Here is a 13,569-nt window from a genome sequence, read left to right on the forward strand (position 1 = left end):
AAGCAGGTTTGCTTCCCCAACTCCTTTACAACATCATTAATATGTTTCTCTAACACATTTTTTTTTTTTTAATCTGTTGACTGTATCATAGTTTTTAGTGAGGTAACAATGTTTTGTTTTAGTGTCAGTATTGTGATAGCAAACAATTCAAATGCAGTCACTCAGAGCTACACTCATAAGAGGTGATGGAAGAACACTGATCTTAAGTGTGTAAAGAGGCTTACAATTCTCTGAGGCTAATTTACCTTTGTAAAATTACAGGGAAGCATTTCTGGCCACTTGAGCTATAGCTGATCCAGTAAGTTAGGAATTCTCAAGTCTTGGATTCAGTCTTCCAGTCATTCAAACAGTTTCAGTGTTGCCCATTATTAAGCTCATCTTATGTTACCGCCTATTATGAAAAAGCTCCAAATATTTTTCCAATATTTTCCCTGAATATTTTCCCCTGGGAATGAAGCCTTGTTGCCTGAGCTGACTTTTTTATTTATACACCACCACCATTTCAATCAGGAACTTGGAAGTTGTTAGGGTTACTACAGCTTTTGATCTCCTTGTGAAAAAGATCTGAAACAACGTTGTCAATGTAATCTAGAGTTATCATTTCAAAAATGAGCTTATGAGTTTACTTATTATACGTGATTCAGAATCCCAAAGCAGTTGATGTGTTGAGACAGGGGTGGAAGGGTGCCCTAAGAGGAAGGACTTTTAAGAGTGGATATGGACCTCCATCTACTCAAAACACAAAGTATAGTTTTCTGGGAAAAAAAAAAAAAAAAAAAAAAAGTGTATCAAAGTTAAAATTTCATACACAACTAATATTTATTTAGGGTACATACAGTGAGGAATATTATAAACTTAAAAGGGTTCTTTGAGTCTATATTAAGCAATTTAAGCCAGGTGAAGGGAATCTAAAAATGCAGTGTGACAGCTAACGTGGTACATTTACATAAAGAACATGCAGTCAATTCTAGAATAAACTTATTCATCCACAATTGAAGTATGTCAGGGATACTTCATGAAAACTAGATTATAAGAATTCAAATCTGAATTCTAACAAAGGTAACAATAGATAGAGGGTACAGGGAATTTCTCTGTGCAAGCTAGAGTCATTATTTATGATATTTTTGTTTGTAGTCCTGCTTCCAACCTTCATATCTATAATTCTATAACCTTTTATTTGTGCCCTGATAAATATATTTTTCCTTAGTTTTGAACTCCTTCTACTTCATTCCTAAGGTTGTGTAGTAGTCCTGGATAAATAAAGCAGTGTAGAAGCAGTAAACTGAGAGTACAGCTTCCACAGAAACACCTATAGTTACACAGGCAGCTCAGAGGACCATCAACTTCAGGATGTGTTTAGTCAGCTAAGGAGCTAGAAAATGCATAAAGCCCTGCTATAGAGAGTTTTGGGCTTTCAGCATTTGGCTTTGAGGAAGGAACTTCTTTGGCAAAAAGTAGACTGAAAAGACTGATGCTAGAAATTCATGTTACCTGTGAGGAAGCACATAAAATCATTAAAGACCTGAGGAGAACTATTTTTGCTTAAGACTCACAACATCTATGAGTCATGGTATCACCCATATGAAATCATGCCAATTTACAGTGTTCTTCTCAACCCAGCACCAAAATACTGAAATTAATGTAAAAAATAATGTGAAAATATTTAAGTAAATGAAATGGCTGCCAGAGCTTTGAGGAAGATATATCTATATTTTGTCCCAAAAGCTGACAAGGAATTCTAAATTCAAAAGTCCGGTATTGTTTAAACAGACATGTAACAGATAACTTTTCACAATAATGTAGATCAAAATAATTGCCTGAGAACAGACATTAAGATGTTTGTAAATGGTTCTCCCCCCTCCCCCCCATGTCCCTTTGTGGGCAGGTTTTTTAACAAGTCAGTGGCTTTTTGGGTTGAAAAAAAAAAAAAAAAAAAAAGACTATACAGGCTCCTCCAGATCTCCCTGTTATCTCTGAGGCTTGGCTGTATATGCTACCTGTTGTTTTCAGCCAGCTTCTAGTTTTTTAATTTACTGCAGGCTTCATTTCCCACCACAGCCAGTATCTTCAAGCTTTTCCTCTGGACATGCTCAGTTTCTCATAGAAGAAGGAATGATGTCCCCATCCCTCCCAAACCTGAAGAGGTTCTGCTTCAGTCATTTGTGTTTCCAGGCACATGACACAGTGTATCAGGTGTAGGAGGCAAGGTTTTGTTTACAGGGGAGCTTCAGGAGTGGCCTTTCTAGAGAGAGTCTGGAGCTGCCTCATGCTGGACACATGTGGTTCCAGTGGTCTTCAGAGGACCCACTGCAGAACGCAGCCCATCAGTTAAGTTGGTGGCACTTCTGTAATAATATATTCAAGAAAGGGCAAAATGCTGCATAGGTGATTGAGCAGTGAAGAAAAGAAACTGTGAGAAATAATCTTACAAATGCTAAGGTCAGAGCTGAAGGAGGTGCTCCAGGCAGATATTCCCCTGCAGCCAGTGGAAGACACCACAGTGAAGCAGATGTCCACACTGCAGCCTATTGTGGGCCGCATGTCAGAGCAGGGGGATATTTCCAGAAGGAAGCTGCAGCTTGTACAGGCCCATGCAGGAGCAGGTTTATTCTGAAGGACTGCAGCATGTGGGAAAGACCCATAGTAGAGCAGGGAAAAAATGTGAGGAAGAAGGAGCAGCAGAGGGGAGCTGTTATGGACTGAAAACAAGCCCCATTGCCCATCCCTGCCATGCTGCTTGGGGAGGTTAGGGAGGCATAAAAGTTACCAATGGAAGAGTGAAGTTGACCCTGGGTAGAAGGAGGTTGTCATGGGTTGACCCTGGCTAGACACCAGGTGCTCATCAAGCTGCTCTATTACTTCCCCTCTGCAGATGGACATGGGAGAGAAAACATAACAAAAGACTCTGGGTCGAGATAAGGACAGGGAGAGATCACTCACAGATTACCATCATGAGCAAAACAGACTTTACTCAGGGAAATTAATTTAATTTATTGTCAATTAAAATCAGAGTAGGATAATAAGAAAATAAAACTAAATCTTAAAACACCTTCCCCCCTTGCCCATCCCTTCTTTACAGACTCAGCTTCACTCCTGATTTTCTCTAATTCCTCCCCATAAGAGGTTCAGGAGGATGGGGAATGGCAGTTGTGGTCAGTTCATGACCTGTTGTTTCTGCCGCTCATTCCTCCTCTGGGGGAGGACTCCTCCCACTCTTCCCCTGTTTTAGTGTGGGGTCTCTCCCACGGGAGACAGTCATCCATTAACTTCTCTAACATGAGTCTTTCCCACAGGCTGCAGTTCTTCACAATTTGCTCCAGTGTGAGTCCTTTCCATGGGGTTCAGTCCTTCAAGGAGACTGCTCCAGTGTGGGTACTCCACAGGGTCACAAGTGCTCTCAACAAACCTGCTCCAGTGTGGGCTCCTCTCTCCATGGGGCCACAGGTCCTACCAGGAGCCTGCTCCAGTGTGGGCTTCCCATGGGGTCACAGCTTCCTTCAGGCACATCCACCTTCTTCATTGCAGGGTCCTCCATGGGCAGCAGGTGGATATCTGTTCCATCAATAACCTCCATGGACTACAGGAGAACAGCCTGCCTCACAATAGTCTTCACCATGGGCTGCAGGGGAATCTCTGTTCTGGCACCTGGAGCACCTCCTCAACCTCCTTCTTCACTGACCTTGGTGTCTGCAGACTTGTTGCTCACACATATTCTCGCTCCTCTCTGCTGCTGTTGTTCTGCAGCAGTTTTTTTTTCCCCCTTCTTAAATATATTATCTCAGAGGTGCTACCACCATTGATGATGGTCTCAGCCTTGGCCAGAGATGGATCCATCTTGGAGTTGACTGGCATTTGATCTATCAGACATAGGGGAAGCTTCTAGTAGCTTCTCACAGAAATCACCCATGTAGCCCCACCTGCTAACAAAACCTCGCCATGCAAACCCAATGCAGGGGTGGTGGGGGGAGGTGTTTTATTTTTTGTCTTTGTTTTTCACCATCCTACTTTATTTTTAGTTGGAAATAAATTAAATTAATTTTCCTCAAATTAAGTCTTCCAACTCTCATGGTAGTTGATAAGTGATGTCTCTGTCTTTATCTCAGCCCATGAGGTTTTTCATCTTATTCTCTATCTTATTTTCTACTCCTGTATAGTTGAGGGGAAGAGTGAGAGAGCAGATGGGTAGATGACTGGCAGCCAGCCAAGGTCAACCCACCACCTACAGTAAAAGAAATTAAAAGAAATTCCATCCATTCCAATAGAGAGTCTTTATTTTGTCCTGGGTTGAGTGAGTGGTGGAGATTTTTGGTGGCAGGGGAGGGGGCTATCGGGGCGGTCCCCTGTGAGAAGCTTCTCGAAGCTCCCCCAGCTCCAAGTCAGCTCCACTTCTGTTTGGAAAATTGAGCCAATCAGCTGCGCCTCTGCGATAACGTATTTAAGAAGGGACGTGGTGACGGACAGTCGGACTTGTGAGGAGGAGTTGCTGCAGCTGCATGAACACCAAGGTCAGTGGAGGAACGGAGGAAGAAAGGAAGGGGGAGTTGTGCCGGAGCAGAGACCCCCCTGTATCCTGTGGTGAGACGGCAGGGCGGCCCCCCCTGACACCCATGAAGATCTACGGTGGAGCAGACATTGATTTACAGCCTGTTGCTCCTGCTCGATTGATCAAGGTTCTGTGCCCGAAGAAGGCCGGGGTCTTGTGGGAAAAGGTAGCCCCGTTGCTGTAATTCAGTGCTGGGAGGATTGCAGCATGCGGGGGTGTCCCACGCCGGAGCAGCTCGGGAAGGGCTGCAGCCGTGGGAGGGACTCCAGTCAGAGGAAGTTAGTGACCCATGACGGAGCAGTGTGGGCAACGCTGCGGCCCATGGGAGGAATTCAAGTCAGAGAAAGTTTGTGGAGGACTGTGTCCTGTGAGAGGGGGACCACGATGGAGCAGGAGGAACAAGTTTCGGACACTCCCCTCACCGAACATGAAGGAAGTGGCAGCGCTGACTGCACCCCCCATTCCCTGCCCCTGCACCACTGGGGAGGAGGTAGAGATATCGGGAGCAGAGCTGAGCCCGGGAAGAAGGGAGGGGTGGGGGGAAGGTGTTCTCAAGATGTGGCAATGCTTCTCACTGTCTTACTCTGTTATGTGTTGTTAGTGTCTGTAATAAATGTATGTTTTTTTTTCTTCCCCTAACGAGTCTGCCTTTTGCTCGTGATCATAAAAGGGGGATTTTTCCCCATCCCAGTCCTATCTTGAACCCCAAGCCTGGCTCTCTGTCCCTTCTCATTGACGGAGGGGAAGGGAGAGCTGCTGCATTGTGGTTGGCTGCCAACCAGGCCTAAACCACAACAATTTATTTCCCTTGTGTGTATCCATTATAGATCATTGCATGATTAGATTCCACAATTGTTTGCTGTCACTATAAACATAATGGATAATGCTCAGTTAACGAGCCTCCATTTGATAATTTGGGTTTTTTTTTCCTTGTTCAGTGTGTAGCTCCAGGTTTATTTACCAAACACTATTCAATCTGTGTTATAAGACATAATTACTAAAGACTCCTTCTGTCAGATAAGAGTTATACAATTGTGTAAGCTATGTTCATTGCCTATTTTTGATGCATAGGATAGTATCTTTAAGAATTAACAGTCAGTTTCTGAGTTCATCAGTTTCAGTTTTTTGACACAGTTTTTTTTTGCTAAATCAGATAACCATTACTACAACAGAGGAAAGCCGAACTGTCCTGCAGTATCAGACATTTAATAGACAAAATAGAGTAATCAAATATGATTTATATACTAGCAAAATTTGTATTCATATGTTGAACTTTAATATCTTCCTATAGTTTCAGATGTCTGGTGGTTTTGTTGACTCTTTTTCATTGATAAAATATACTTTAAAGCTCTAATATTTTCCTATTTAATTTGGGCTTCTCTATTCTATGAGATTGAAAACTGAAAAATTGTGCTCTGAGTCAAAGACAACATCTAGAGAAAGTGCTTTATATCCCATATCAGCTCTCAGGCAATGCTAACAAGTATCCTTTGGGAGCTCTTTCTTCCTTCTGTCTTACTCATTTTGTGTTCTCTTTGGAATTTTTTTCTGTTTGCTATCTGAAAAAAAAATGAAAATAAAAAAATTAAATCTGTGTGTTTCAGGTGTTACTCTGGAATCAGATTCCTGCCTTGACCCAGGGATCCCTGTGAATGGCCATCGCCATGGTAACAATTTTAATATCCGCTCCACAGTAACTTTTAGCTGTGATCCAGGTTATACATTGAGTGATGAAGAACCACTCATATGTGAAAGAAACCATCAGTGGAATCATGCATTACCCAGCTGTGATGGTAAGTGTCGAGTTCTTCAGATAGCAGCTTTAAAGTCCAAGAAAGTTAATTTCCTATTTTTGATAACTAATTAAGCTTATCGTTGCTACTATTGCCATTTAATAAAAGCCATATTTTACATGTCTGTATCAACTTTCAGTCAAGTACTGTAATGTACAGTGAAATTCACAGGTATATATTCACCGATAGAAAAAATCAGAATACTCAGAAGGTGATACTGTTTAACTGTGAATGGAAATGGTGCAATACAACTAATATTTTTGAAGCAAAGCCAATAAACTTATGCTTTAAACTTAAAATACAGAATACCAAAATGATTGCTCAAAATTTAGGATATTCAATACCAAAATAGATCATGAAAAACCTATGTAATTAATTTTCTTGACATAATTTTGCTTTGAAATTTTGATTTGTTCATTAATTTTTTTGGGTGATGTGCAATATGAAAATCTAGAGCTTTCATTAAACCTTTTTTTTTTAAATGCTGAACTATACTAGCAAATATTTCTGTGCTCTTTTATATAATTTATTTTTTTTCTAAGTTCTTTTTCTATGAACTATAGAATCAACTTTTTTTTTTTTTTTGTGGAATGCTTGTACAGTGGTTACAAAATCCCTCTGATAGGAACCACAGAAAGTAAGATCCCAATGTACCTGAATATTCCAATAGGGATAGAACCCAGCATCTCTGAAAATTCTTTGTAAGATCCTTTTGTTAAATTTCCTGCTAAAATTTCCTATTTTCTCACTTCTAATTGCTAAATTATTACCTTTAAAAAGCATGTTTGTCTTGATCAGGCTTCTTTCTTCTTAAGATATAACTGTGTTCCAAGGCAGTGATGAAAGATCAGTGTGCAAAGGGAGAAGACTCAAGCCCATACCAACAAAGGCTCTTGCTTTAGTGAATTACTAACACGAGCGAATTTCTGACTCCCTTTTCAGGTCCAAGGTTTTCACTGATTATGGTGGAAAGTCAAAGGGCAAACTTAGAGTTAGATTCAGCAAAGTATTTTAGTTTCTAACTCTGTTTTAAACTGTTTTGTGAAATCTGAGCACTTACTCTCACTCAGGCTTCTAATTGTCACTACAGCTTTCTGACCCCATGCACAAAACACATAAGCTATCAAAAGATTATCATATAGATAATGGCTCTTAGTCATTACAAAGCAAACTACCATTCAAACTCATGCACCTTGAAAGCATTAAAACTTGTTTCTCCTTTGCAAGGACAGAAGCCAAATATAGTTTTCAATTGCATTTTGTGATCAAATTTTAGAATATGTTCTTGGCACAGTTGATGAACTTTGGAGTGTCACACATCTTCCTATAAGTTGTAACTTTAAAATGAGAGAAGTGTTTTTAGTATTCTTCTGTTGGTTTTATGGGTTGCTTTTGCTTGTTTGCTTTGCTGCAATAGGTTGAAGAAAACTCTTCTGAAGATTCTTAACTTTTAATAGTATCCTATTGGTTTTCAATTTACATTGTACTAAAAAATGTGGATGTATTTTTGAGTTAAAACAATAGTGGACTCTTTTGTTTGAATATGAATGTTGAACTACAGAAAGATCTAGTTAGTTTTCACTCACTGAAAGAGAGTCCTTTTTTCCCAGGTCCATCACCCACTTTAAGTATAAGTGTATAACAGAAAATTTCGAGCCATTCTGGACTAGGTTCTCTAAGCAAGAAACATACAAGGGTTACACTAATTTTCTTCTTTTTTCCTCACGTATTCAGCTACATTGAATTAACTAGTCTAAAAAGATGAAATAAAACTCACAGTCTTTTAGGTAATCATCATGTTAGCATATTTGTCTTTTGAGGCTCAAAAAATTGTGACCCAAATTTTTGAAATGTGACAGTTTTAACTGGGGTTGAAATGAACATTTTTCAGTCGCTTGCAGACTATTGATGTTCTCAAAGTTGCAACTTCAAAAATTAAATCAACAGAATAAAGTTGTAAGGGAAAAACATTTTACTTTGTTAATGACAGCAAAGAAAAAGAACTGTGTACAGACACACAGTGGCTAAAGTTCCCTTTAAGTAATGTGTCATTGTCAAAGTACTATAATCTCAAGGTGAAACATGAAAATATTTTTTTAGGGAGAGCTAGATAAAAATATAATTTACATAATTTAAATTTTAAACTTAAAACTATGTAAATTATTTGTAAACATTTAATATCTGCTTTAAGGGATGTTCAACAAATATTTTTCTTCCTTCTGTGATGTTTACAGAATAAGAGGAATTTTGAATTAATGTATACTATTCATTTATGACATTCTGAACCTGATATCTGTAATTATGTTATTTATTATTAATTAACATTATCAGCCATATATTTACTGTGGTTTTAGCCATGCATATTCTCATTTGTACTTATGTGCAGAAATAATTATATTCAGGTAAAACCAGGCTAGAAACATTTCATTTCCTTCTACTTATTTATAAACATATTTAATACTTAAATTCAAAAAACATTTAAAAATTTAACAAATACCTTAGTCTAATAAGAAATTTAAAAAATAACTTTATCTATAATGCCAACATGTTTGTCTGTAGATATATATGTTTTATGTACACATTTACATATAAGTACTGCAAGTCTATTGAACATTTTTTCATGTATATTTGCCATCTAGTTTATGGCAAAGTATATCACTTTACGTGGGGTAGAAGACTAAAAGCATCTTAATGATTTGTTGTTTTATTGTTAAATATTTAGGTTATTAAAATTTTTAACACTACATAAAAATCTGGACAGCAACACATGAGAGAAAAGCACAGCCATGTTGTATTTATATGATCATTGAGCAATTCAACATGCAAATCTTAAACTTTAATTAATTTGTCATGCAAATTTGAGCAGCCTAGTTTAGCAAATACTAGTATGCATAAAATGGTTTTTAGCCTATTTCTCGTGTCTTTCAAAATACTCAGTTCCAAATAAATTACTTATGATGGGACAATCTGGATCTTTGAAAGAGAGAAATATGTTTTATATTTTTTTCCTGAACACTACTGAAGAAATCAAAGAGACAAAATTTTCTATTTGAAAATAATATATTTTATTTCTTAAATATTTTTAATAAAAAATTGAATTAAATATATATCTTTCTAGATCTGTAGTGCAAGAAAAGTACTTGCAAGATATTTGATTTCTGAGTTAGTTCAACAGCAACAACAAAAATCTTACTTCTTAAATACTACTTCAGTAGTAATTAATACTTGCTATATTGTAGAATAAAGTTTTACTTATATTTGTATTCTCCAAAGAGGAGAGGCTGTAGATGAGAAATAAGCTGCCTTTCCAGGAATAATTTAAGAATAAACAAATTGTTGTCAAATATGAATGTCATGGCTTTGGATAAATTAATTTAATACTTGACCCTGTTTTTAATTTTAAGGATAGTTCAAAAAATGAACCAGATTTTTAATTTTTTTTTTTTTTTATAAATAAAGCCCAGGACTTCTGTATGACTTCTGTTGTTTTCCCCCCACTTCTCTCTTGTTAAGCTTTATGTGGTGGATATATTCATGGGAAGAGTGGAACTGTTCTTTCTCCAGGTTTTCCTGATTTTTATCCAAACTCTTTGAACTGTACTTGGACTATTGAAGTGTCACATGGCAAGGGTAAGAGTCTAACATGAATTGCATATGTATATATAATGTCTATGTTTAAAAAATTCAAACACACAGACCCAATAAAATGCCTTTTATGAATTGTACTAAATCAGTGCTTTCTGTCATTTGTTTGAGGAAGAGGTTTAATTTCCCCATAGAAATTTCTTCAAGTGTGGTGTTTCTAGTTCATGTTTATTTTCCAAAGGAAACATTATTATAACAGTTACCAGAGGAAATGTGTTTCTGTCTCTCATAGACAAATAGGCAGAAATAAGGAAGAGATAAAATATATGAAAATAATAGCTACTCATTAAATATCACTAAATTTTTCATGTGAAGGCTGTCAGGACCTTGCTGATAGCATTTCTCTATTATTAAGCATGAAGAAGTAGATTTGATCTGTGTATTAGTAACCTTAGATTTCAGAATTAAATCATCATGGACAAAAATTATATGTCTTTATGTTATATAAATAGTAGAGTAACATTTGGATGCACAGTTAATCTTGGTAGCTTATCTCAGAACTGAGGAAAAAAGCCTAGGAAGTACTAATGATGTATTACATACCACTGAATCAAAACATAAGGAAAATATTCCTCTATCTTCTTTCTATGACAAGAAAAATCTTTGTTATGTGTCATAGTTGAAAAGTATATTGGAAGTTTCTACTGTTTAAAATTTTCTTATGGACTGGATTTTTGTTTAAAACTCATATAAAATTTTAAGTTGTTAAATATATGAGAAGACTTTCTGAGAATGTTGTTCCCTGCAGTACATAATTGTATTTGAAAATCTAACTGTAATTAAAAATTTAATTCTTTGTTGGACTAGAAGTTGGCAACTGAAAAAACAGTCATGACTTGAGTAAAGGACTAGTCCCAGAAAATATGAATCTGTATGTATGGAAGACCATATACAAAATTTGTATCTTCTTTATCCTTGTATATGGGCACTTCCCTGAAGTTTAAAGTAAAAAACACAGTTGTGCTGGAGGAAGTGGAAAAATAAAACATTAATAAAATTTTTAGCCAAGTATTAAAATATGTCTCCTAGTTTAATAGTGAGTCCATGGTAAAGATTATAAATAAGAGAGACATACAGGAACTTGAATAAAATCTATACAATACAAATTAAGATTTTCAGAGTGCTGTATACAAATAAAACTCAATCCCATCAATTCTCTTATGGGAGCTATTCATTTACAGTGAGCAAAGCAAACATCCACACTGCACATATTGATTGATTGAGCCAATGTATGTTCTGCAAGTTTTATTCTCTGAATTTGAAGTTTTGATTCCATGTGTGACTTCTTCTAAAAATAATTCCATATAACATAAGATTTACTTTCTCTATCACCTGTGTATGAGGGAAGATTTACTCATTTTTAAATATTTTTAAAGGTGTACAACTGATTTTTCATACCTTTCATCTTGAGAGCTCTCATGACTATTTGCTCATCACTGAAGATGGCAGCTTCACAGAACCAGTAGCCAGGTTAACTGGCTCAGTATTACCCCCTACAATTAAAGCTGGCCTCTTTGGAAATTTTACTGCACAGCTTCGATTTATATCTGATTTTTCAATTTCTTATGAAGGCTTCAACATAACATTTTCAGGTAAGAAATTCCATTCTGCTAAATATCCAGAAACTATTTCCAGATAATATTTTAACTTTTAGATAGCAGAGACATTATGAAGCACCAATTAAAAAAAAAAAAAAAGTCAATAGAAATTGTATATCTATTGTAGGAAACCAGCTAAGATTTATAAAGATGGCTAACAAATTGAGAAGGATGTTGGTGATGTGACTGTTTTAAAGAGAAGTTTTCCCTGTTCTCAGAGAGCAACCAACAGTATGAAAAATAAGTCTAGAGGAAAATTAAGGGGGAAAAAAGTACAAAGATAAAAGGTACTGCTTCTGAAAAAAATAAACTAACTAGTACTGTTTTACTAGAGGAAATATAGAAACTGTAAAAAGGCAGTAGTATACTAATTCAGAGTCACAGAGAAGTCTAAATTGAAGACTAATTTTGAATCAAAAATTTATAAATAATTATAAGAAGATAAAAGATTTATTAGATGTTGATATATAAAGAAGTTCTCATAATTTTTAGAAATTCCTATTTAATTGAAATATTTAAGTTGCTGCTTCTTATTTGTAGTCTTTTAAAACCAGATTACATATAAAATACATTTCTCAATAGTTTTATTTGCTTCTTTATTACTGGAATGTAGAATATTTACAGATAAACAGATGAATGAATCAAGCGGTAGTTGAGATGCTCATGCACATGGCTATTCTGTGGAAAAAGTACATAAGGAACTCATATATCTAACTCTCTTACATAATTTTTAAAGAACTGAAAAACAATTACTATGTTTTGTTGAGATTTGGTGATGTTTACAGGTGAACATGCTATTTACAAATAATATATTTCATTTAGTTTGCTTATTAAAAAGAAAAACAAGAAAACACCTCACTGATTAGAGTAATAGTGTTGGATTTACATCAAATGCTGAATTATATTAGTTCTGAATAACAATCAAATCAGAGGTCAGAAGTTTTGCAAGTTTAGAATGTAAATGTAAATATTAAATAATATCTCTGATAGTTTATTTATAGATAATTCAAAATGGTAAAGGGCTAGGTAACTTGTGGAAAAATACACAAAATATCATTATAGATACAAGGGGAAATTTTGTAGAGTAACAAAATATGTGGATCACAGAATTTTTCAAACACAAAGATTTATGCCCTGTCTACATTGATATATGCATAGCCATCATATGACATCATTTATATTAAATAAATTATTTGAGAAATATTATCAGGCACATTAATTTTGTGGCACAAATAGGTGAGTCTGTTTTCTTATTTTCACACAATCAGAATGTATTTCTTCACAGTAAGAAGTATTTAGTGAGAAGAACTTAACGTGTTTTAAATGTCATCTAACACAGAAATTTATCAGGAAAATTCCCTGGTGCCAAAAGGTCTGTCACAAGGCATCTCCATGTCTACCTCAGCATTTACAGTGCTGAGCAGAGGTAGTAGATTATGTGTTTTCAAAATTTACAACTTTTGTCAGCAGAAACTGGTTTGATTTCTAGATTCCGTCCACTATTCAGGACCTTCCCACAAGGCAGTTACTACAGGGAAAGATTTCTTTCTTTTATTCAGTAAGTTAGCTGTTTAAACAGTCATTCAGAAACTTTGGGTTAGTTTATTTCCCTGACTAAATGGAGTTTCTTCCTCTCAATGGCTTTGACCGTACCTTTTACCAACCTCCAAGGTAAATGTTTTAGAAAATGGCTTTTTTTATCAGTTATCAGAAGTGTCTCTCTTCTAAGTGTTCTCTTGGGTATTTTAGATCTTATTGTGAAGAATATAAAATCAGACTTTTGGGGTTAGACTTAAAGTTGATCTTTCTCAATATCTTTTCATGAACAGTGGTCAGTAGTGAATACCTAAAGAAGAAAAATCCCACAAAACAGAACAAACATACAGTGATACTTTCCCTGTATACTCTGTGAGGATGAGAGAATCTGTGGCTTAGATATTTCCTGAGTTTGATGTAGTCTTTCTGTATGCAACAGCCCTTATTTTTTTCA

The 13,569-nt window shown here is 36.0% G+C and overlaps 1 protein-coding gene across 2 annotated transcripts in view; it reads left to right on the forward strand.

Moving 5' to 3' along the window:
* Positions 1-13,569, forward strand: part of CSMD1 (CUB and Sushi multiple domains 1) — a 1,179,538-nt gene that overhangs the window by 893,263 nt on the left and 272,706 nt on the right. For both annotated transcript variants that reach the window (XM_042802880.1, XM_042802881.1), the window contains exons 18-20: positions 6,148-6,336; positions 9,850-9,966; positions 11,358-11,573. In XM_042802880.1, the coding sequence (XP_042658814.1) occupies positions 6,148-6,336; positions 9,850-9,966; positions 11,358-11,573 (522 nt within the window). The remainder of the gene's footprint in view (positions 1-6,147; positions 6,337-9,849; positions 9,967-11,357; positions 11,574-13,569) is intronic.

This window comes from Tyto alba, unplaced genomic scaffold (assembly GCF_018691265.1).
Source record: "Tyto alba isolate M040663 unplaced genomic scaffold, T.alba_DEE_v4.0 Super-Scaffold_40, whole genome shotgun sequence".
NCBI classification, from domain to species: Eukaryota; Metazoa; Chordata; class Aves; order Strigiformes; family Tytonidae; genus Tyto; species Tyto alba.